Raw genomic sequence first — 24,809 nt, forward strand, 5'->3', positions numbered from 1 at the left:
CAGAGGCAATGCGATTGGCACAGGATAGAGCAGGGTTTAGGGCTGTTGTACATAGGGTCGCTATGAGTCGCAAATGACTCAACGTCACATAACAACAACAACAACATCACTGATATTTAATATGTTTCTTTTTTGCTACTTAGGGGAAGGCCCTCTATGAGGTGGATTGATTCAGTGACTGGGGTAATCGGGATGGGAGTGTCAGAGACAGTGTGAGTGGCACAGGACAGAGCAGAGTTTAGGGCTGTTGTACATAGAGTCACTATGAGTCGCAAGCGACTCGACGGCACATAACAACAACAACATACAGAAACTAACATCTACATTCACAAATCCATTTATATCTTTACTTAATGCCCAATGATAGATTCTTAGAAGTACAACTACTAAATAAAAAAATTTGTTGTTGTTGTTGTTAAGTGCCATCGAGTCGCAGGCGACCCATAGCGACCCTATGAAGGAGAGTCCTTGACACTTGGGTGCCTTTCATCCTCTCTCCAAGTTCATAGGGTTTCCAGAGGCAAGGTATTGTGGAAGTGGATGCCACTCCTCCTTCCACGCTTGTTTAATCGGGGAATGCCACCCCACTCTCAGTCCGCATTGGGTAGCCAACCATTAACGCATTTGATACATCCGTGTCACAGGGTTCAGCCTCACAGCAACCACAAGCGACTGCGACTGCGGGATGGCAACTTGTACATCAGGGCTATACGACCTAGAGGAATGTCTGAACAAAAACAATGAAACACTGGCCTGAGGGCCAGGAACTAAAAGTCACCTTTTGAATTAACCTTTGAAATTTTCTAAAGTGTTGAAAATTGCCGTTAGCAAGCCAATTTACACGTCATGGGTAGAATAAACTACGCCCAACTCCTAACATCCTTATCAACATTTAGTATTCTACTAGTTTAGAACACTTTTAGCTAGTCTGAAAAGAAAAACATAGTGGTGTATTGTTTAATTTGGTTTTATCTGGTTTACCAAGAAGGTTATAGCAATTTCTGTGCTTCATTTGTATTTCATCATTTACCACAAAAAAAACAGCCCTAAACCCTGCTCCATTACAAATTACCATTTGTATTTCATCTATTACTAAGTCCCTGATCAGAACAGTAGGTAGTAGGAACCAGCCAGGTCTATTTTCTTTGGTTTCTGGTTCATGTAGATTATTATTCCTGTTGTTGTTGTTGTTGTTGTTGTTGTTGTGTGCCATCAAGTCAGAACTGACCCATAGTTGGCCCACTGGCGGGTTTTCAGAGGCAGCCAATGCTAATTGCATGGGAGGAGACTGTCCATCCTTCTCCCACAGAGCAGCTGGTGGATTTGAACCATGTGCCTTGGGGATTGCAGTGCAGCTTCTTGCCACTAGGCCACCAGTGTCATGTCTTATTTCTTTAAGTCTTTGCTTTCCCTCTTTCTCTTATCTTCTCCAAACAGAGACCAACAATTGTATCTTAAAATGGTTGTGTGTTAAGTTATTTTTTGTTTGAAAAAATTCAAACCTACAGAAAAACGGAAAGACCAGAGAGTCTCCAAATATTTCTCACTTGATTGTCAAATGCTAACTTCTATGGTATCTGTATGTTTTGTTTTGTTTTGTTTTTCTTTTCCTCCCTTATTCCTCACTGACATCTCATCAATTTTGATTCACTGCAACCCTCCACTGGGTTTCCAAGGTTATGAATCTTAACAGGAGAAAACTACTCATTGCTCCCCTCAAATGAGCTCCTTCTGTGTGATTAGGATCTGTCCCATTCTATACAACCTGGGTTTGTGTACTGCTTTTTAACAACCCATAATATATTGGATTCAAGTTGCTCCAAGGGCCGAGTAAAAATGTGCTTTGTAATCTTCACTCTTCATTTACAGACATCTCCTCTTCCCTTTCCACCACTTCTTACTCTTGCTTACTTGCTTTGTTCTTATTTGTTTTGCTCTCACACAGCAGCACAATAGAGAATGAAAATGAAGCTTTCTGTGCAGTTCTGAGAGTGCTGGTACAGATGGCATTCACCCTCCTAGTGTCAATAACAAAGCACGGTCGTTAAAAACAGTGTGAATGGATATCACCAGCAATAAAATCTGGGAAAGCCAGCAATGACAGAGGAAGAACCACACTTTGACAATGAAGAAAAATCATTGGAGAATCAGTGGGGATAACAGTATCTACCCTCCTTGTCTTCAGAAACCTATTTTAAAAACAATGTGAAAACACTGTGAGTTCTTTGGAGAAAATTTGCTATTTTGATAATGTCATTATCATCGTATTTTGAGTAGCTGCAAGGAAAAGTCTGCATTTGCAAGCACCCATTATTATCTGTTGTGTACCTACTAGGTTTTTGCTTCTTCTAGACAAAACTGCCAGATTTTCCCTTGAACAATACTTGCTGAAAGGGAAAACCTACTTTTGTGAAAATTAAGCTTCCTGGTTTTCTCACAGCTGTGGAGTAGACTACTAGATTGGAGACATTTACCTGAACCTGAATCAGGGCTTTACCACTGACGACCTATGTGACCAAGACCGGCTTTCTTAAGCCTTGTTTTCCACAAATGAGAAAGGCAAAGGGTAAATACCGCAGGAGTTATGTTTTGGGTTTTTTAAATTGTTATTTTAGTGAAAGTGTAGAGAAAAAAGATGGGTTTTTCATTCATTGACACACATTTTTCCTCCCTCTGTTTCCCTCAATTCACTCAGTAATGCATGTCTTGTTCCAGACTGTCATACAGATATTCATGTGTTCTATCCCCATACCTTTTCCAATCTATATGCAGAACAGAGTATCCAGGAGGCTGGGCTGTATGAGGAGAAATGCGGCATCAGAATTGGAAGAAGATCCATCAACAATCTGCGTTATGCAGATGACATAACCCAGCTTGCTGAAACTGAGGAGGACCTGAAGCACTTGCTGCAGAAGGTCAAGACAGCAGACTTCAATATGAATTAAGGCTCAATATCAAGAAAACAAAGATTCTCACTACTGGGCCAACTGGCAGCATCATGATTGATGGTGAAGAGATTGAGACCGTTAACAGCTTTAGTTTGCTTGGCTCCACAGTCAACACTCTTGGCACCAGCAGCCAGGAAATTAAAAGACATACTGCGATGGGAAAGTCTGCTGTTAGAGACCTCTTCAAAGTACTGAAGAGCAATGATGTCACTCTGGAGACTAAGGTGCACCTGATACAGTCCATGGTCTTTGCAATCACTTGCTATGCATCAGAGAGCTGGACAGTGACTAGGGATGACAGAAGAGGAATTGATAGATACCTTTGAACTTTGGTGTTGGAGAAGAGTATTGAAAAAGCCATGGACAGCTAAGAAAATGAACAGGTTCATCCAAGAGAGGGTTAAACCAGGCTGCACCTTGGAAATAAGGATTCTGAAGCTTTGTCTGACATACTCTGGACATCTTACAAGGAGGGACCAGTCCTTAGAGAGGGATGTCATGCTTTTGAGGGTGGAGGGACAGCACAGGAGAGGAAGACCCTCAATGAGGTGGGTTGATTCAGTCACTGGGGTAGTCAGGGTAGGTGTGTCGGAGATGGTGAGATTGGCATAGGATAGAGCAGGGTTTAGGGCTGTTGTACATAGGGTCACTATGAGTTACAGGCTATTTGATGGCACATAAAAACCAGAACAACAGCATACTGGGACCTGGGCAATCTGTGTTCTAGCTTGGTTCTGATTATCAGCTCTAAGATCTTGGTCAAGACTTTTAACCTCACAGTCTTCACTTACACAGTTTTAAAACAGGGGTACTACTAACCAAGCCTGTGATGTGTATATTTTAAAAGATCCATGATAGAAATCTTCATGTACTACACAAAGAAGCATTATCATCAAGTGCAAATAGATGTAACACTCCTATCAAGTATAAGGTACTATGGTCAGCTAGGACTACTGGACAGTATGAGACTTGGTCACTATTCTTAAGGATAGTAAAAAATTAACCTTCAACATAAGGCAGTAAATGACTTGGGTAGGGATTGTATAACAGAGAAGTTATATCTTGAGTGGTTTGCAAATTTAGAAATGGCTTAAAGATAACTTAAAAATAGACCTGAACTGGTGGAAGAGCACTAGCGTGGGCAGACTCCTAGATGGTGAGCCCTGTAATAATCTCCATTGCTTTGTGTAACTCCTTCCCATTGAATGTGGCCTGCACCTAGTGACTTACTTTTAATGAATCCAATACATTGATAATAATAGAATATCACTTCTGAGACTAGGGTAAGGAAAAGTATCATAGCTTCCATGTGCGGTGCTCTCTTTTCATACTCTGGGTCTCTCTGGCACCATTAGCTGCTATGTTGTGAAAATACTATGGCAGCCTAAATACTATGGTCCACGTGGTAATAAATTAAGTCTTGCCAGGACCATGTGAATGGGCTTCTCCTACCCTGGTTGAATTTTTGGATGAGATCACCCTAGCCAACACCAAGCCTTGAAACCTGTGAGCCTCCTTGCGCCAGGAGCACCTCGCTAAACTGTATCTGGAATCTTGACCCAAAGAATTGGTTGACATTATTGTGTACTATCAATTCTGAACCAATCCATAGCTGACTCTCCAGTGAGTTTTCAGAAGCAGTAAACTACATGAGAGGAGACTGCCCATCTTTCTCCCATAGAGTAGATGGTGGATTTGAACCATGTGCCTCTGTACTGGTAGTGCAATTCTTCACCATTAAGCCACCAGAACTTCCTATAGAAACTGCAAGATAATAAAATTTTGTTGGCCTAAGTCACTAAGTTTTGTGCAATTTGTTACATAGCAATAGATAATCCAAGCACCACTTAAGCTATAGGGATGGAATTGTGGTAAGTATTGAGCAGCCAGAGAGATAGAGAAACCCAGATGGAAATGGAACCAGAGAAGTATTTCCTGCATATAAGGATGATGGATGCTTGTGACACCATCTTCACACAGAAGGAAGGGAGACAGGTGGGACATGTGCCTCAGACTCTGCTTCTTACAAACAAGTGCTGGACCCAGGCCATTTCTGTAGCTTTCTATGATTCCTTGTGTACTACTTTTGGAACCTGACTTCACTGCTGGTTCACTTATGCAGGGATAGATGTTTAATTACAAGTAATCCATAACCTCTTTAAATGTCTATTAAAATTAATAAAAAATGAAGAAAAAAAACAAAAGGAAAATAAAAAAAATCCAAAAACAAAAACCAAGTAATGATCATAAGCTTTTTTGCTTCCTATACGTCAGTATACCATAATACAGAGCAGATCACACAGTGCTTTACAGAACATAGTTCTACAGGCTAAGAAGTTACACTGTCAATCCAAAGGTGGGAAGTTCGATTCCACCATCTCCTCCAAAGAGAAAGATAGGCGGCAATCTCCTCTTGTGTGATTTGCAGCCTCTGAAACCCTCCTGGAGGATCAGCTATGAAGTGGTTACAGATCAATGAGATTAATGAGGTTAAATGAGAGAGTATTTATGCAAATTCATGAGGCCTCTAAGTTAAAAGAGAATTCCAGTGGCATGGTTAGTGGGCAGTTACACTGCTAGTCTAAAGGGCAACCCCATACTGAGAATTCAAATCCATCAGAAACTCCAAGGTCAAAGACAAGCTCTCTCCTCCCAAGCAATGGCTGCCTGAGCGCCCCCTGGAGGGTCAGCTATGAGTCAGTTCTCACCTGAGAGCAGTGAGTTGAGTTGAGCTATGTTGAAAGATACAAAAGCAGCCAAGGTCACTTCTTTCTAACTTAATTATCATTTTACTACATCATCTGCTAGGATATATGATGAAAACTATGAAAGTGGAACTTGACGAGACTGCTTCTTGTTTTTCCAGGTCTCTCAAATTTTCCACCTTGGACAAGGTCCAGTCTTTCTGCTTTTCTATCATTCATTGTAACGGAAAATATTTATATTTTCTTCTTAGACAAGATTCTTCCTTATACAAAATTCCATCTTGAGAGGTTTTACTGTAGTGCACAAAGACTTTTCAAAGATATTAATTTAATATTCAAATACTTCCAATAATAGTTATGCTTTATTTTGTTTACACTGCATGCCTTACAATAAAGCACATGTGACATTCTAAAATGTGATCTGGTCAGTACTACGGTACTGACATATCTTAAATTTTTTTTTAATCTGAGACATAAAAGAAAAGCTAGTCTCAAATCTAAGCCCTGATATAATCGTCACAGAACAAAGTATTAAGAACTTGCTAAAAGTAATAAAAAATAAACTTCATTAAGTTCAAATTCTGCCATTAACTTCTTTTGTAAAATTTCACAGAAATTAGTAGACCAGATATGAACAAAGCAAAGAAAATCTTATCTTTGTAGTCATTTCACCTGAATTTTAAAGAATTATTTTTTATAGTACTTACATGGGGCTCTAAAATGGCTATTTTACTTACCATTTGGAAGCCTGAGAAGATAAGCCCTCATCAGTAATAGGAGTCGTTAACACATGTTGGTTTACAACATTTAAATACTTCTCTATGTGAATCTGTTACAGAAAAGTCAAAGTTTAGGCCATTAGAGTGGACTTAAGATGCTCAACTAATTTACTCCATTTCATTAGGTTAACACTATGAATCGTGTAATTAAGCCAAAAGACACAACATGCTATGGGTCTATTATATGCCTAAGGTATCATTGGGCATCTCAAGGCCAAATTAGTCTAACTATCCCAAAAAGTATAATAAACAACTGAGATGTAAAGCCTGGGTGACCTACAGCACTCTCTGCAAATGAAACTGTGTATAACAGTCAGTAAATTGCTTAGCCAGGTAAATGGACCAGGCTATGCCGGCATGGATAATGTCTTTTTTTCTCTTACAGGGGACTTCATGCCACATCAGAGGCAAGAACCTGCTGGCCTTTTGGTGACAGAATCTTTAAAATGGCCGATCCAAAGACTCCAACTGGGTCCAGTCCTCCAGCCATTAGGTAATAGGGGACAATGATGTGTTAGTCTGGAGAGGCTACACAATGCCCTACATTTCTCACAGGTTGGAGATGAAGTTGAAACATGACAGTCTGCAAGTCTGAAGCGAGATTGAAGACATCAACCCCAGCATGCCTAATAGACAGAGATGGACCTTATTTAGAAAATGGAGTCCATTATCTAATGCATCCTTGTTTTATTACTTAGGTTTTATGATTGCATTCTCCCAGACTTTTAGAGGCATCTATCACAAAGATCTCTCTCTCTGTTGTAAGACATGTCTTCTAAGTGGTTTTTTAGTACATGAACTTTTTTAATTAATTTTAATGAAAGTTTACAGAGACTTAGGATTTCCAGCCATTCATTATTGCACTTTTCTCCCTGCCCACCTCCTTCCCCATCAAATCATTCTTCACCTTGAGAAGAAAAAGAAAACCTCTTCCATTTTTATGCAATGCCTCCCCCCAAGTTCACTCCACTATCCAGCTTTCACTCTGGACTTCTGTAATGACAAGAATACCCATTTATATATCCCTTTTAAACAGATCTCTCCCTCATCTGTTTCAATGCAATATACATCATCCCTCTCTTCCTTTTCTGTCTTCCCTCAAGCATGATGTCAGTTCCATTTTAGAACAGTGGCCCTGTGCAATATTTGTCCTTTTGTGACTGAGATATTTCACTCAACATAATGTCCTCCAGGGTCATACATTTTGAATAATATTGCATGAGTTCCTTGTTTTTCCAATGCAGCATAGTATTCTATTGTGTGAATATACCACAGTTTCTCTATCCATTCATTTGTTGATGTGCACTTGGGTTGTTTCCAGCTCTTTGCTATTGTGAACATAGCCTCAATAAACAGGGGTGTACAAAAGATGTCTCTCTTATACTTTATTTCTCTTTTCCATAATTGGTGTCTTTAGTTTTACCTACATGATTACAGTGTTATAAATATTAATAATCTCAAAATATTTAGGCCATTATGAGAAAGTCACCTCTTATATTTTTAAACCCATATATTAGGGGTTGTTCTTGTATAATTTTATACGAATACATACATTATCTGCTTAAATTCTTTACAGAATGCAATGTAGTACAAATTGATCAATGTGTTAATAATCATCACTAACCATCATTATTTCACTAAAAAGGAACATAATGAAAATGTTACCGCTAAGTCTACCTCTGTTACAGAATTACACTGTAACAGTGGTTCCTAAAGAACCATCATATTTTCCTTTGGGCAGAATCTTTTTCTCTCCCCAGAATTTTATTTAACATCTAAAGTTCCACTTACTTTTAACCCCATTTCAGTCCTTTGTATTGCTGCTTCAAGATTCCGAATGTCTGGAATATTTCTTTTTTCTTCAAGTTGGAATTTAGTTAATTTATCCTTTAATAGATAAAGATCTTCATGGACCTATAGGTATTTAAAAATAACATATTGAAAAGATAAATAGCCCTCCTGTAATAGTTACTTATTGAAAAGGTTTGCTATGTACTTGAATTGCTTGTTGTTGTTGTTATGTGCCATTGAGTTGCCTGTGACTCATAAAGACCCTATGTACAACATCCCTAAACCCTGCTCTACCCTGTGCCAATCTTACTGTCTCTGACACACCTAACTTTATTACCCCAGTCAATTAATCAATCCGTCTCATTGAGTGTCTTCCTCTCTTGAGCTGTCCCTCCACCTTCCCAAGCATGACACCTCTCTCCAGGGACTGCTCCCTCCTTGCAACATGTCCAAAGTATGTCAGACGAAGCTTCAGAATCCTTGCCTCCAAGGAGCAGCCTGGTTTAACCCTCTCCAGGATGAACCGGTTCATTCTCTTAGCAGTCCATGGTATTCACTACTTTTCTCCAACACCACAGCTCAAAGGCATCAATTCTTCTTCTATCATCCCTAGTCACTGTCCAGGTCTCTGACACATAGCAAGTAATTGCAAAGACCATGGACTGTATCAGGCACACCTTAGTCTTCAAATTGACATCACTGCTCTTTAGTAGTTTGGAGAGGCCTCTGACAGCAGACTTTCCCAGCAAATTATGTCTTTTGATCTCCTGGCTGCTGGTGCCAAGAGTGTTGATTGTGGAACCAAGCAAACTAAAGCTATTAACAAACTCAACTGTGGCTAACTCTGAGAAGAATAGGATCATGCTTACGTGAAACCTATATTTGGACCAGGAAGCAGTCGTCAGAACAGAGCAAGGAAACACTGCATAGTTCAAATTTGGGAGGAGTGTATGCGAGGGATGTGTCCTATCTCCATAACTTTTTCAATTATATGCAGAAAAAATTATCTGAGCTCTATCAGGAGAAATGTGGCATCAGGATTGGCAGAAGATTCATCAAGAATCTGTGTTATACAGATGACAAAGCCCTTCTTGCTGAAACTGAGGAGGACCTCTGCACTTGCTGCAGAATGTCAAGGACTGCAGCCTTCAATATGGATTGAAGCCCAATATCAAGAAAACAAAGATTTGAAAATGGTCAACTGATATTTGACAAAAAAGTCAAAGCTATCAAATGAGGAAATGATAACCTCTTCAACAAATGGTGCTGGAAAAACTGGTCTTCTATCTGCAGAAACGTGAAATAGGATCCACACCTCACACCATACACAAAAATCAACTCAAGGTGGATCAGACACCTGGGAGTAAAGCCCAAAACTATAAAGTTCATAAGAAACAAATTGGGATCAAGCTTAGAAGTGCTAGTCCAAGGTATAAAGAGACTGCCAAATATAATCAGAGATGCACAATCTGAAGAGGATAAAATTGATGCATGAGACCTTCTAAAGATTAAATCCATGTGTGCATCAAAAACTTTTCCCAACAGGGTGAAAAGAAAACCTACAGACTGGGAACAAACATTTGCTAATACCATCTCAGACGAGAGTCTTATAACAAAAGTTCACAGAATACTCCTGGGCCTCCACAAGAAAAAGACTGATAACCCACTTACAAAATGGGCAAAAGACATGGAAAGAATTTTCACAGAAGATATTCGAATGGCAAACAGACACATGAAGAAATGCTCCAAATCACTGGCAATAAGAGAAATGCAAATCAAAATCACAATTGAGGTATCTTCTCACTCCAGTAACAGTGGCAAAGTTTAACAGGGCAACAAGTAATAAATGTTGGAGAGGATGTGGCGAGAAAGGAAGCACACATTGTTGGTGAGATTGTAAAATGTTGCAATCATTCTGGATAGCAGTTTGGTGCTTCCTCAAAAAGCTGAACATAGAAATTCCATATGACCCAGCTATTCCACTACTTGGAATATACACTGAGAAAATGAGAACTGAGGCACAAATGGAGATTTGTACATCAATGTTCATAACAGCATTATTCACCATTGCAAGAACCTGGAAACAGCTCAAATGTCCAACCACAAATGAATGGATTGAGAAATTATGGTACATTCACACAATGGAATACTATGCAGCACACTGGAGCAATGATTTTGTAAATTATTATCTAACTTGGAAGGGACTGGAGAGCATTATGCTGAGTGAACTAGTCAGTCCCACAAGGATAAATATTGTAAGAAAACATTATTGTAGAGTGAGTATAACCACCCAAGAGAGGTGGGAGAGGGTGGAAGCAGAGAGGGATGAGGATGTTCAGTGGGCAAGAAGAATTAATCATGGGGTTGTATAATTTGATGGGTGGGGGCTGTGAGGGAAATTCAAAGAATCTGTTCTCGGAAACAATATATTTGAATTTTGTAAATAAACCAGTGTAAAAAAAGAAAACAAAGATTTCTCACCACTGGGCCAGTTAGTAGTATCATGATGGATGATGAAGATTGAGAAACCTGAAATACTAGAGACAGTGAAGTTGGTTTTATGGCATGTATTGCAAAGGACCTACTTCTACTGTTCCAGTGCCTGTCTTATTTGGAATGTTCCATTCTGTCTTTCAGAAATTTTTTTTAAAAAAACTAAGTTTCTATACAATATTCTCTTCTTCCCCCAATTAGAATAATTCAAGATAAAACTACAAACTCAAACTGCTTCTGATTTCTCACAGAGTAAAGCAGTCAAGAGAGGTTAGAAGTTTGTCTCAGACTCCAGTTTTTAAAAATTGGTCAAGAGGTAGGAAAAGATAAAACATCCAACAAAAATATACTTTAGTGGAAGCACTGCTTTTCAGAAAGTTTGTATTTTCAAAATGTCAGTAAGATCTGTTGGTTTTCCATTCCACCTGGGTCTTTCCCACTTACTCTTCCAAAGAAGCTTTGCTCTAGGATGTGGTAGCCTTCTTTAGGTTTTACGGAGCAATGAAAATGATTTATGAAGGTGGAAAAGCAATGCATGCGATTACTTTAACATTTTCCTTCAATTAGTATTTTTCTTGAAATGATGCCCCTCTTCTCTCCAAAGTCAGGACCCTTCAGAATAAAATGGGCACTATGAAATTAGCACAAGATTCTTCGCATTTGGATTAGAAACCGTACTGCAACAGATAAATACAGATGGCACCAATTATTGTATGGGCTGCTGCCACAAGAAAAACCATTTTGTTATGCAAATTTATGAACCCAACACCTGTTTCAGCAACAGTCACACCAATAACAATCTGCAGACTGGTTTGCTAAAGGCATTTTGAAATGGTTACCTTTCCCCTATTAGTATACCTGGACTTCCGCATCAATTTAGCCTTTGCTATTGATTACTTTAGGATATTTCTAACAAGAGTCAAGTACTCAAAAGATCAGAATTTGCATCTTTTTACTGATGGGCATCACAGATTGGCAGACACATCTGGTCATTTGTACTCTGCACAAATTGTCATGTAAAGCCTTGAGGGTTCACAGATTGAATCTGAACGCACACACCCGCTTGCTTTTCCGCACTCAGGATGAAGATGTACTCCTTTCAATTGCTTTGTCCAAATTACTGCCGCAAACTGATTTACCAGGTTTTGTGTAAAGACATTTGGACAAGAGGCAGTACCAAGAGGCAGTTCAAGAGTAACTACCCACTGCCAGGCCCATGTCTTTTTGGTTCCTCCTTTGAGTGCACTAAATTTCTCTTCTTAGTACTTACAGCTCTGTGTGTCATTCTGTAAATATGCCTGTCGGCTGCTGGGATGAGTGAAACTGCAATGGAGTACTCATCAGAAAACAAAAGGTTTGGTTTCTTCATGTGCTTTGTGTGGACAGTAAGATTTCTTTATAGTGTTTTGAGGCAGTATGTGATAGGCCTGGTACACAGGACTAAGAAAAAAAAATTACTTTTTTCCACTTACAAGTCATAGGATCTCTATCAGCCATCTAAATTTTCTAAAACTTCTAGTTTTTTTCATCAAGGAAAAATATACCATGTAGGATTATTGAATGAAAATGAGGTAATGTATAAGAAAATAAATGAATATAGGCTTTGAAGCCAGAAAGATTCGAACTGCTATCTTGCTTATTTCTTGACTAAAAAGCTTGGGAATGTAATTTTAGCTTTCAGACGGCTAGCTTTTTCATCCGTTTAATGGGAATAATGAATAACTATTTCTCAGAATGGCAGAGCATGAATAAATTAGTTAAACTATGTGAAGTGCTTCATAAGAGGGCCCCCCAAATTACCATTTCTTCTCTCCTAAATTGTAAACCTAGGGATAGTCCTTGTATATAACTGGTACTCAGCAAAATGTTCACTGAGTTTAATTTCTCCCTTACTCTTTCTGAAAAGCTTTTTACTTTACTTGCTGGATATTTTCTTATCCCCTCTTAATAGCCACCCATCTGTCTGTATAATTACAACAGAAGCAAGTATTGTAGGAAATGTTTAACCAGACTTGAGTAGGGGGAAAAAAGATTGTTAAATTTTAAATCTGTTCTTTCTTTAAGTAGAGCCAATCTACCATATTGAAATTTTACATGCCACCTATCATCTCTATGATCATCAAATGTGTTGCTTCTAAAACAATTCCTACTTTGCAAAAGGTTATCATTTAGACAATTTGTGGAAAGAGCTGCTTCATAAGGAAGCAGAAAGATTTAATTTAGCAAAGATTTTTCTCCAGAACTTAAAAGTACCATTAAGCCAGATTCCATATTGTCAGAAGCCATTTCATAATTAATTTTATTCATCTTTGCTAAAGATAGAGTTTGGATGAGTCTTTCTCTTCAAATCTTGCTATCTTTAACTCCATTTGCTTTAGCATTATATGTTCCTGGCAAATCAGAGGGATTAATGAGAAAGACAGTGACAATTAGCTCCAAGAGTTCAAAGATTACTCTGCAGTCATTGGATTTTTTAAAATATGGCTTACAAAACTAATCCTTGTTGCATCAATGTATGTTTAATATTGAGTCAAGCAAGCATTAATAAAGATATATTAAAAAGACACCACATTATTACTGAAATATAAAAACAAAACTTCTAAACTCTGGTGGTCCAACGGTAAGGAGTTGAATCACCAATCCAAAGATTGCTGTTCGAATGCACCAGCTGCTCCACAGGAGAATGATGGACATTCTCCTCCCATGTGATTCATAGCTTCTTAAAATCCACTGGAGGGTCAGCTATGAGTCAGCTCTGACTCCACAGTTAATAATAATTCCTATCTAGGAAATAAATATAAGAGGACACGGCAATACTTTTTCAAGAGTGCTTCTCATACATAATACAACCTGTTTAAGGGTCAACATACATTGTTGTATAATCTTGGACAAATTATTTTACTTCTTTGCACCTGAGTTTCTTCATCTCTATACTGGGGTTAAAAAATAACGGACGCCTAACAACAATAGACTTGTGCTAAAACGTAACAACCTAAAGCACAATGCTTGACTCTCAAGAAATGTTGACCATTATTTACTTATAAATATTATAATAATAATCAATGTAGTTAATAATTAATAATTGATAATGAGAAAACTACCACTACCTTGACTTGTTATGTAATGACCCAGATAAATTGTAAGTCTGAATTATAGCCTGGAAAGACTTGAAATGATAAAAATGTAAGCAGCTAACAAAATTCTGCATAGAAGAACCCTATGTAAAGACTACAATCACATATCCTGAATTATCAGAACCTGTCTTGACATATAGTCAAACAAAAGATAAGAATATTCATTATCAGAACTATCGCAGAAATCCAAACATATAAGGAACATGCTTTCAAAAAACAGGCACACACAGAGTTTCTCTTCTATGTATGGATTATTTCCTCATTTTCTCAACACTTAAAGGCACCCTAAAATTAAAAATGCACACAGAAATATACACACAACTAAGCAATAAAAAAAGGCTTGATATCAGATCTAGTAACAATATGGGCTTAAAATTTATGAATGTTATACTTTTATAAATTACCCTTTCTTATAATCTTTACAAGACTGTTCTGACTCAAAGCTCCTTGCCATCAAATTCACGTGGACGCATAGTTGACAAGAGCCAGTAGGTTTCCAAAGTGTAAATCGCAAGGCAAGAGGTTGCCCATCCTTCACCTATGGAGCTACTGGTGGATTAATGAGACGTGGCCTTTGGGATAGGTAAGTGAGGGGCTGGTAGATTCAGAACACTAACCTTTTGCTTAGTATACCAGTGCTAAATCCACTGCACTAGTATGGCTCTGATATATTATTTAGGGTAAAGCAACATAGAGATTTATAGTTAGTTACTTGTATATATGAAGACCACTGGTATGCCATGGTTAAGTGCTTGGCTACTAACTAAAAGGTCACAGGTTCAAACTCGCAGAGTAGCTCTGCAGGATAAAAAACATGGAGATGATCTCCCATAAAAGTTACAACCTACAAAATCCCAGGGGCAGTTCTACTGTGTCTTATAGGCTCACCAATTGTCAGAAACAATTTGTATACATTAATAGTAAAGTACAGGAGCTCCAGTGGCATAGTCTATAGTGAATTTTGCTGCTGACCCAAAAATAATATGTCTTCGGCAGTTTGAATCCACTAGCAATCTCCTGTGCAGTTTATAGCCTTGTAAACCCACTGGAGGGTCAGCTTTGAACTAGTTCTTACTCAACAGCAATGAGTTGATTTTTCATGTTGCTTTGGAGAAATTGGAGAAACTTAGAGTCAGAGTTGAATTGAATCCAAGCTATGTATCCTATAGAAAAAAGAACCGAGTCCTGCAACGGTGAAGAGCCTAGCCCAAAGATATCCAGAGGAATATTGGAGCCATGAATAAAACTTTGGGATTCTGACTCCCACCAAATGCATGTGCACTAGGCTTAGTGCTTACTACGCAGCTTGCTTGAAAGAAATCAGTCACAGCTCCAGATAGAAACGGCATCCACCACTTCTGAGAGTGGTATCCTATGCTCATAAAATCTCAGGAATCCTTGGAAATGTAGGAGAAAGTCTTCCAAGGTTCTCATTATCCACACTTTTAACACACTTTTTTTGAGTATCATATAGTGAGGACTGACCTATACCTGAGTCTCTAGCAGGTTTTCAGAGCACATGTTTTCGGGGGGAGTTAATCACATAGGAGAAGATTGCTCAGTCCTTCTCCTGCAGAGCAGCTGGATTCAAACCAAATGCCTGCGGGATTCAGCTGCAGTTTCTTACTGCTAGGCCACCAGAGCTCCCTATCCAACACACTACCAGAGTCAATTCTACAGTGTGTGTAAAGGTCAGTCTCAATTAATCAGGTTAACATGTAGATTCTCTTTCTCTACACAGCCTTCGACTTTGTATGCCCTGAGTAACAATTTCACGTAATTGAGGATGCTGACCAGCATGGGCATGACTTTTCTTTGCTCATTTGTTCTATTTTTACAATTCATTATCAAAAGATATACAACAATAGGTTTGTCCAGTTTCCTTTAAATTCCATTCTTAAGTGAGTAGGCTACTGTTGTTTTTGGTGGGTTGTTGGGTTTGGGGTTTTTTTAGCAAAACCACTCTTGCACACAATCCCAAACCACAAGAGGAGCCCTCCTGAGAAAAAGAGTAATCTCAAGGGAATCGTAAAATCAGTCTGTAGGAGATTCTGGAAGGATTCTCCTCAGATTTTGGTATGCCAGGCAGGCTTTCAGAAATAGAGGAAACTAGAGAAATGTAAATGTTTCTGTTGTCAATATAAAGCATATTTTCACAGGGAAGCACTAAGAACTAGCCATTTCTGGATGTTGTTGTGGTTATGCACCTTCTAGTTGGAACCAACTCACTGTTGACCCACCAGTGGGTTTTCAGCAACTGTAAACTGCACTGGAGGAGAATGCTCGTCTTTCTCCAACAGCACACCTGGTGGATTCGAACCACTTCTTACACCCTGAGCTACGCTCTTATTTATGGACAAGAGTCTCCATTAGTGTTGCTTGGGGTCTGGGAAAAATGGGCCCTGGGTTTGTTGGTTGAAAGAAAATAAGACTATTAGAGCACGATTCACACCCCAGAAGTCTAGGAAATGAGCATGTTTTAGGGCTTTTGTGCTTTGGGGGGGAGGGGGGAGTTAATTTAGGGAAATTGCTCCTAAGTGGGAGGCAAGAGACCGAAGTCCTGACAAGAAGAACAATGAGACCAGTTAAATATCCTGATAGAGCGACCTTAGTCAAAGGGAACTAAACAGGAGTTTAGTTGGCTAAATGTGTGGAAACATTATAGAACTGTGATGTGTAAAAACGTGAGAAACAAACGATAAAAATGCCGTAATACTTCCGAAAATTCTGAGCAAGCATGGAAAGTTTGGAAAACTGTTTTCTAAAGCAAAGTATTTTAAAAGCAGTGACTCTGTAAAAGATCTTCTTCTGAAGTTCCTAGTGAGGTAATCAACACCAGAGGCAGAGGCAGTGCAGGCGCAACCTCGAGGGCTTAAGTGGGGCTCTCGGGCGCCCCAAACGAGTGGGTGCGAGTGAAGTGGCCCCGCAGAGCCTCGCACAGAAATGTCTCCGCTGAGCAGGGACAGAAGAGGCTAGCGTCCCACCTGGACTAGGATGGTTCCAATGGGGTCGAGGTTTTCAGGCTTCTGTGCCATGACTAAGGCCCAGGACGGGAAGCCAGACTCAAAAGGCACTGAATTTAGTGGCCCGCAACTCCTGCTATGAGTGTTTGTCCCTATGGCAACCGTATGCGCAGCCCGGCCTGTTCTACTGCGGCAACGGAAGAGGGGGGATTTAAGGGAGTCGGGAGAGTCTGTCCATTCTGAGATGCGCCTCTCCTTGGTGAGTCTCCCCCACGTACTGGCGGCGGTGGTATAGCCCAAGGCGGAAGCGGCTCCGGGACAGAACCGGCTCGAGAGCGCGGCCATGGCTGCTGGAGTTCCCTGTGCGCTGGTTACCAGCTGCTCCTCCACTTTCACCGGGGACCGTCTGGTCCAACGTGAGTAGCGAGGCGGCCGGGCGGACCTCCAACTCTAGCGAGCCTTGACAGGCGACAATCTCAAGGCCAATGTCTCTAGCTGGCCTTGTCCCTGCCTCAGACCCTGGTTTCGTCCTCCACTCGGTGGTGGTCTGCTCTCCGGGCTTCTGAACCTCGATCCAAGTCACTGCTTACCCCCCCTAGGTGCCCGCCCAGTAACTCTTAAACTCAGTGCTTTTCTATTTTCCCGACTCAGTATTGCATTACCTCTAGTTTCTTCTGTAAGTGGGACTGATCCTTATTTAGCCCACCCCAAAGGCTAGTATGAGAATCCAGTAATGGTAAAGAACCGAAAAGGAGTTTTGCAAACTGTATTGAGCTGCACAAGTGTAAGATGCAGGAATTACTGATGCATTTGTGTTGTGTTTTTTTTTTGAACTACTGTTCCTGGAGTAGAGAGTACGTTTCCTGACTTCTTTATGTGTTCAATTCCTAAACTGACCCTGGATGAGAATACAGAGGTTGCACCTATGCTTTGTGTTCATTCGCAGCAATGTCTTCCTTCTGAAGCAGTATTTCTCTACTAATTTTCTTGCTCTCATTTGTCGTCGAGTGGGCTGCGACTCGTAGCTGACCCGCAAGGTTTCCAAGTGCACGGAAGGAAATTGCCCTTATTTCTCCGATGGAGCAGCTGGTGGATTCGAACAACTGGAGAAGCTGGGTTAGCAGCGCAACCCCTCCCAGGCTCTGTCACCCGAACTAAATCAAATATCTTTCTCCTGCAGAGCAGCTGGTGTATTCACTTCACCTCCCTTTGAGTTGTCAGTGCAACTCTACCCACTAGGCCACCAGAGCTCCCTCTAAGTGTAGACACCATTCATTGTATTAAAGCACAGCGTGGGCCATATGCTGCTTTGCCACTGAAGACCACTGCAGCTGACAGTGAACTCCATACCTAATTACAGATATATGGCTTGCAGTTAGAGCAATGACTCCTTATATGATTTATGATGATTTTCGTCAGTTAGAAAACTTTAGCCCTTCACTTTTCTAACTGATGAAATGGACATAGTGGCTGTATCATTCCCAAGACTGCTGTATGTAACCTTCAGCTGCATTGCTTTCCTGTCGATGCACTTCCACTACAGCCTCAATTTGTCTCTAATGGATGGAGGTTTACGTTTGTCATAAAGGCTTAGGTATTGCTGTGATGCTGAATAGGTTGCAGCAAAGTTCCCAGACGAAGACAGACTAGAATGAAAGGCTTGGGAATCTACTTTGGAAAAATCAGCCAGTGCAAATCCTGTGAATCATAGCAGTGTGGTTCCAGGGAGGCTCAATGGCACCTAACAACAATGGCATTACTACTGATACATTATCTCACTGATCCTCAGATTTCTGACCCTTAAAATTAACCTATCTCAAAAGTTTGTTAGAAGGGCAAGTGATATGACCTTTATAAAAGCACTTTGTAAGCTATATAAAGTATTCTACAAGTCTGTGTATTTTTTGACCTGCTAAAAGACAAACCCAGCTGATGTCCCTCCAGCAGAGATATTTAGTGATTTAATTGCTGCTTGTAATCATACTAAATGTTCTTGCTAAGATAAAAGCTTAATTTTAGCACTTATTAATGGTATTTTCAATGACTTATGCATCTGAAAACTTGACAGTAAGGATGACAGAAGAATTGGTGCCTTTCAGCTGTTATGTTTGAGTAGAGCACTGACTATCCCATGGACCACCAAAAAACAGACATGTCTTGGAAAAGGTATGAGCAGAGTGCTTTTTTTGGAAGCAAGGGCAGTGAAGCTTTGTCTCTCATACTTTGGATATGTTGCTAAGAGAGGCTATATTCCATGGACAGAAACCATCACGCTTGTAAAGATGGAGGGATGGCGAAGGAGAAGACCTTCAACCAGGTAGATTGACAGAATGACTGCAGCTGTGTGGTCATGTGTGTCAAAGATGATGAGGATGGCACAGGATAGGACAGGATTCAGATCTGTTATCACGATGAATTCACTATGAATCGTATTCCACAGCACCTGACAACACCAAGTAGTAACTAAAAAGAGTTGTGGTGGCTGAATGGGTAAGGAGTTGTACTGACAACCCAAAGGCAGGCAATTTGAATCAACTGGCTGCTCCATGGGAGAAAGATGGGCAGTCTCTTTCCCTGCGATTTATAGCCTCTGAAAACTGGCTGGAGGATCAGCTGTCAGTTTCAACTTTAAGGCAACAAGTTTGAGTTTCTTCCTATTGTTTATTTTCTCTAAGAAATTTGCCTTCCCCTTCTCATACTTTTAAACATAGTACTTAATTGTAAAAGTACAATTTAGCATGTGAAGAAAAGAAAATTCCCTCATATACTACTATCACCTTCTACAAACTATCCTAACATTTCAGTGAATCTCATTCCAGTCTTTTTTTTCTTTTGCATCCTTGTTTTTAACAAATTTTAATTACATTTCACAATATTTTAATGCTAACTTGCATTTCACTTCATAAAATTAAATTCCATCACAAATCTAGCAAACATTCCATAATTTTTCAAGATTCTTAAAATATTTACATTTCTGAAAGACCTGTTGAATTTGATTCCTATTATTGAAGCATGAAAGACTTTATGGCCAGCATCAGAATTATTTGCTAAGTATTCTAATGGTCGTTCTTAAGAAAGAAAACTAGAAAACATGACTACTACCTTGAAATTTGAGCTAAAAATTGAGCAGATCACCTGTAGTTGGCAAGTAGTAACATTGTATTTTTATAAAGTATATTGGTATTGTTAGGGTTAAGATGAATTCTATAAAACAAACATTTTCTATGTGTGTAAAATAACCTTTTAGCTGAGAAGCCAGTATTTCATAACCAGAGAAGCAAATTTTTAGAAATATACAGAAAATGAGTAGACCTCTTTTCTGGACAAAAGGAACCCTGGTGTCTTAAAGTGTGATGTGTTGGGTGGCTAACTGAAAGATTGGCAGTTGAAATACACCAGAGGGAGAAAGATAATCTGTCTCCTCCAAGATTTTACAGCCTCATGCAACTAATACCCAATCATATATTTTTTTCCCTTTTTTTTAAATTTAGTTTGTTTATTTTTCATTTCAGTGAACATCTACAGAGATTTTGGAATTCCATTCATTCATTGTTGCACCCTTCTCCCCGCCCACCCCCCCCCCTTTGCTCCTCTCCTTGAAAAGCAAAAGAAACACTCCCTCATTGGTACACAATCCCCCCCGCACCGCCCCAAACCCCACCTCCTACCCCCAACCAATCATATATTTTAAACAATTCTTTCCCTCATCTGTTTCAATGCAGTGTATATTATTTATTTCCTCTTTTTTTAGTTTCCTCCCAACCCCCATGTCAGTCCTGTGCAGTATTTGTTTGTGACTGAGAAGCAGGAGTGGCATCCACTTCCTAAACACTATGCCTCCGGAAACTCTATGAACTATGATAAATGTCAATAGTTAATAAAAGGCATCAGGTCTTCATAGGGCCACTGTGAGTCGTGCTCAACTCAAAGGCAACCAACAACAACAATAATGTGCTTCAGGGTCAGTTATTTTGTATAGTATTTTATGAGTTCCTTGTTTTTCTGTGCTGCATAGTCCAGAATAAGAGCTGCATAGCAAAGGGGTTGATGTTGGGGGGTGGTGTTTGGGGTGGGAGGGGGGTGTAGGGAGGAAATTGTGTAACAATGGAAGAATTTTTTTTCAAAGAGAAAAGCAAACTGGAGGGATGGGTGGGGAGGAAAATATGGAACAATGAATGAATATAAATCCAAGTTCTCAATAAACCTTCGTTAAAATCTCAATTAAGGGAGCTCTGGTGGCCTAGTGGCAAGAAACTGCCCTGCAATCCCAGAGGTATGCAGTTCAAATCCACCAGATGCTCTGCTGGAGAAGGAGGGGCAGTCTCCTGTACCAGTCAGATCTCATTTGATGGTACACACACACAAAATAATAAAATAAAAATTTAAAAAAAAGAAGAAAATTACAGTCCTACCAAAAGCAATCTATATGTTAAAAAAAAAAAATCTCAATTAAAATGAAGAAAAAAAAAACCGCCAAGATTTTACAACCTCAGAAATAAAGTGGAGGGACCACAAGTCAGAAGTAATACCACAGCCATGCATTACTATGGGTAAAATGCAATTACATTTCTCTTACAAGTGACCTTTTTTCTTTTTGCTATTAAAAGGCCTAAACATTGCAGTATTCTTTGTGGATATTTACCATCATACAAAAGGGACATTACTGATACAAAGGGAAATAAGCTTGAGGACTTTGACAGAGCTACCTGTAAGGGCATGTTTCTAAATCTCAGAGCCAGAGCTCTTTCTACCATGTATTGATTCTACATTTTACTTTTATTCTGGAAATTCTTACTCTGATAAATGTTGAGTTCAGAGCTAGCCTCTTTGCCATTTACTGTGGCTGTGTTGATGACTAAGATACTAGTCCTGCTCTCAAGAAGGATGTAGTGAAAATATATGTATGTGCTACTTGTGAAGACACTAAAATGTAGAGATCTAAGCTTTAAACTCTTGCTGTGCTTTCCTAGAAGAAACTTGAGAAAAGTTCTGGAAATGTGTTTAGTTTTATAACTTACGGAATCAACTCAGTAACTATAAGCCATTCAGTTTCTACTACTATACCTTTGGTGCATAGCTCTTTATTTTAGTGAAATGTTTTATGTATATCTGGTCTGACTTTTTCCTCTCTCCAAACATGATTACACAGAATTGAATTTGGTTCTTATATCCTTATATCTTGGCACCAACAGCCAGGAAACTAAGACACATATTACACTGGGAAAGTCTGCTGTCAGAGACTTCTCCAAAGTGCTGAAGAGCAAAGATGTCAGTCTGGTGACTAAGGTGTGCCTGATCCAGGCCATGGTCTTTGCAGTCACTTGCTATGCATTTGAGAGCAGGACATTGACTAGGGATGATAGAATGAGAAGTGATGCTTTGAGCTGTGTTGCTGGAGAAGAGTACTGAATATACCATGGACTACTAAGAGAATAAACAAGTTCATCCTGGAGAGGGTGAAACCAGCTGTTCCTTGGAGACAAGGATTCTGAGGCTTTGTCTGCCATACTTTGAACATGTTGCAAGGAGGGACCAATCGTTGGAGAGGGACAGGTCCGGAGAGGAAGATCCACTATGAGATGGATTGATTCAGTGATTAATAGGAGTAGGTGTATCAGAGACAATAAGATAGGCACAGCATAGAGCAGGGTTTAGGGCTGTTGTACATAGGGTCCCTTTGAGTTGAAGGCTGCTCGACAGCACATACCAACAACAATGAAGGTAGTTTATTTCCATTTTATAAATGAAGACATTGTGACTTGAATGTACTAGGTGACTTTCCCAAAGTGCTCAGCCAGTAAGTAAATGCTGGAGTTTATGTAAAATTGAGGATTTGTAAATGAAATTTATTTAAAGAAACATATTAGAATTCCTTATAGAATTCTGATTCCATATTAGAATCAGAACTTTAAGATTATGGCATTGGTTTAAGATCGATCAGCTTAACTCCTAAAAGAACATTTTAAAATGTGCTCATGTTTCTATTTCAGAATGGTTAATATCTTAAGTTTGCCTCAAGAGAAGAAGAAATCTGTGCTTAGACGACTTGTTTTTTAGAAAATTGTTATGCATGCTTGGCAGTCTCCAAGTATGAGGATTGTTATTTTCGCAAGTGAATGAACTCAAAGTAGAGACAGAATACATTAGTGTCTTGCTGATATTTAGCTTCTAATGTTTTTAACTTTGCAAAAAGTTGAAGGGGGGAAAATGCAATAAATGATAAAAATCAAGTTATTCCAGATCCTCTCTAACATTCCTTTGAGGTCTAAAATTCTATGGTATGATGTTAATTGCTTAATTTATGCTGAATTCATAATGTTGCTTTTGAGTGTTTAGTTTTAGAAATTGGTGACCCAAACTTTAATTTAAAATTGCAGCAAGCACTTTGTTTGTAGAATTTGGTCTTTTGTGTTTGGAACTCAGATGCATTTGCTCATGGTAGTTGGGTTTTGAAACTGTGAAACCGGGTAGTGCAATCATAAGGTGGTTTTAAACGTGGGTAAGGAGTCCTGGTAGCACATTGGTCAAGCATGTGGATATTAACAAAAAGATTGGCAATTTGAACCGACCAGCTGCTCTGTGGGAGGATAATGTGGCAGCTGCTTCTGTAAAGATTTTAACCTTGGAAACACTCTGGGACAATTCTACTCTGTCCTGTAGAATTGCTGTGATCTGGAATTGGCTCAAGGACCTCAGATTTGTATTTTTAAAGTAGGCTTTGTAGAATTATACAGGCAAAGCCAGCTCTCTGTACTGCTCTTTATTTGGAAGAACATTTTCTTCTACAAGACTTGTTTGGTCCTAGGTATAGCAGGATCTTATCTGTACAAAATGATTTGAAAGTACTTTATTTACTAAGGAGAATATTCTTATTTGTTGCTTTTTGATGACACCATCATGCAGAAAGAAATTAGACCTTTGTCATCCATAGAGTGTTATTGGCTGCTTTTAGGGAATAGATCATGAAACTTTTTCCTCCTAGTTGTTATATTCCATTGAATTGGCTGTGGCTCATAGTGACCGTCTGAACAACAGATCTGAACCTTACACTGTTCTATGTCATCCTCATGATCTCCGACATACTTGAGCCCATTGTTAGAATCACTATGTCAAGCCATCTTGTTGAGGGCCTCCCTCTTTTTCTCTGGCCTTCCACCTTTCCTAGCATGATATTTTTCTCTAAGAATAGACCCTTTCTGACCACATGCTCAAAGTATGGGAGATGAAGCTCTACCGAAACCTATTCAGCATCAAAGCAACATGCAAGTTTCCACTGACAGATAAGTGGTAGCTGTGCCTAAGGTGAATTGGTCAGGGATTGAATGCAGGTCTCCTGTTAGGTGAAAACTCCAATTGCCCCCTTTCAAACAAGGGTTGTAATATCACTTAGCCAACATAGAATAACAACACACTAGGGATGGAAGCTTGAGTCTTTTTTTTTTTAAAAAAAGGTTGAGTCTTAATTTGCATTTTTTGTTGCTGCTTGAGGTATACTGAGTGGAGCCTTTTGGTTTATTTACTGTGGGCATAAGCAATAATTTTTGCTTAAGCAAAGTTGTTTTTATTTTGTTGTGGTAAGAGGACTCTGTCTTTGGGGTATATAGTTCTAAGTCTTCATTTTCTTCAAAGGGTAAAATAAGATCGTGCTAGCAAGATTTACCACAAGGACCTGTACTTGTCATTACCGAGTCTCTCAGTAGATGGTGACACTAAGGCAACGATTTTACTGGTGTTGAAAGTTGGGAACTAACTTTGATTTGTGTTTAGCTAACATCGGAATGTATTTTAAAATTCTTAATAAACTTTATTTTTTTAAAGGAAGGAATGTTAATTCATTAACCTAGGGTGGTGGCAAAGTGTACAAGTTTGTATTCTCATTGAGCTCTGGTAGCTTGGTGGTAAGGAGCTGCCCTGCTAGCTCAAAGGCATGAAGTTTGAATCCGCCACGTGCTCCAAGAGAGAGAGATGAGCAGTGTTCTCCAGTACAATTTACTGC

The 24,809-nt window shown here is 39.4% G+C and overlaps 2 protein-coding genes across 2 annotated transcripts in view; one reads left to right on the forward strand and one right to left on the reverse strand.

Annotated features, from left to right (window-relative positions):
• The window catches only part of IQCH (IQ motif containing H), a 60,760-nt gene extending 43,875 nt beyond the window's left edge, over window positions 1-16,885 (reverse strand). The window contains exons 1-3 of the mRNA XM_006886627.1: window positions 16,835-16,885; window positions 8,224-8,346; window positions 6,391-6,482 (exon numbers count right to left, since the gene is read on the reverse strand). Of these exons, the coding sequence (XP_006886689.1) occupies window positions 6,391-6,482; window positions 8,224-8,346; window positions 16,835-16,885 (266 nt within the window). The remainder of the gene's footprint in view (window positions 1-6,390; window positions 6,483-8,223; window positions 8,347-16,834) is intronic.
• Window positions 16,886-17,156: 271 nt separating this feature from the next.
• Window positions 17,157-24,809, forward strand: part of AAGAB (alpha- and gamma-adaptin binding protein) — a 65,772-nt gene continuing 58,119 nt past the window's right edge. The window contains exon 1 of the mRNA XM_006886629.1: window positions 17,157-17,229. Coding sequence (XP_006886691.1) covers window positions 17,157-17,229 — 73 coding nt within the window. The remainder of the gene's footprint in view (window positions 17,230-24,809) is intronic.

This window comes from Elephantulus edwardii, unplaced genomic scaffold (genome assembly GCF_000299155.1).
Source record: "Elephantulus edwardii isolate Elephantulus edwardi_28Jun2011 unplaced genomic scaffold, EleEdw1.0 scaffold00050, whole genome shotgun sequence".
Lineage (NCBI taxonomy): Eukaryota > Metazoa > Chordata > Mammalia > Macroscelidea > Macroscelididae > Elephantulus > Elephantulus edwardii.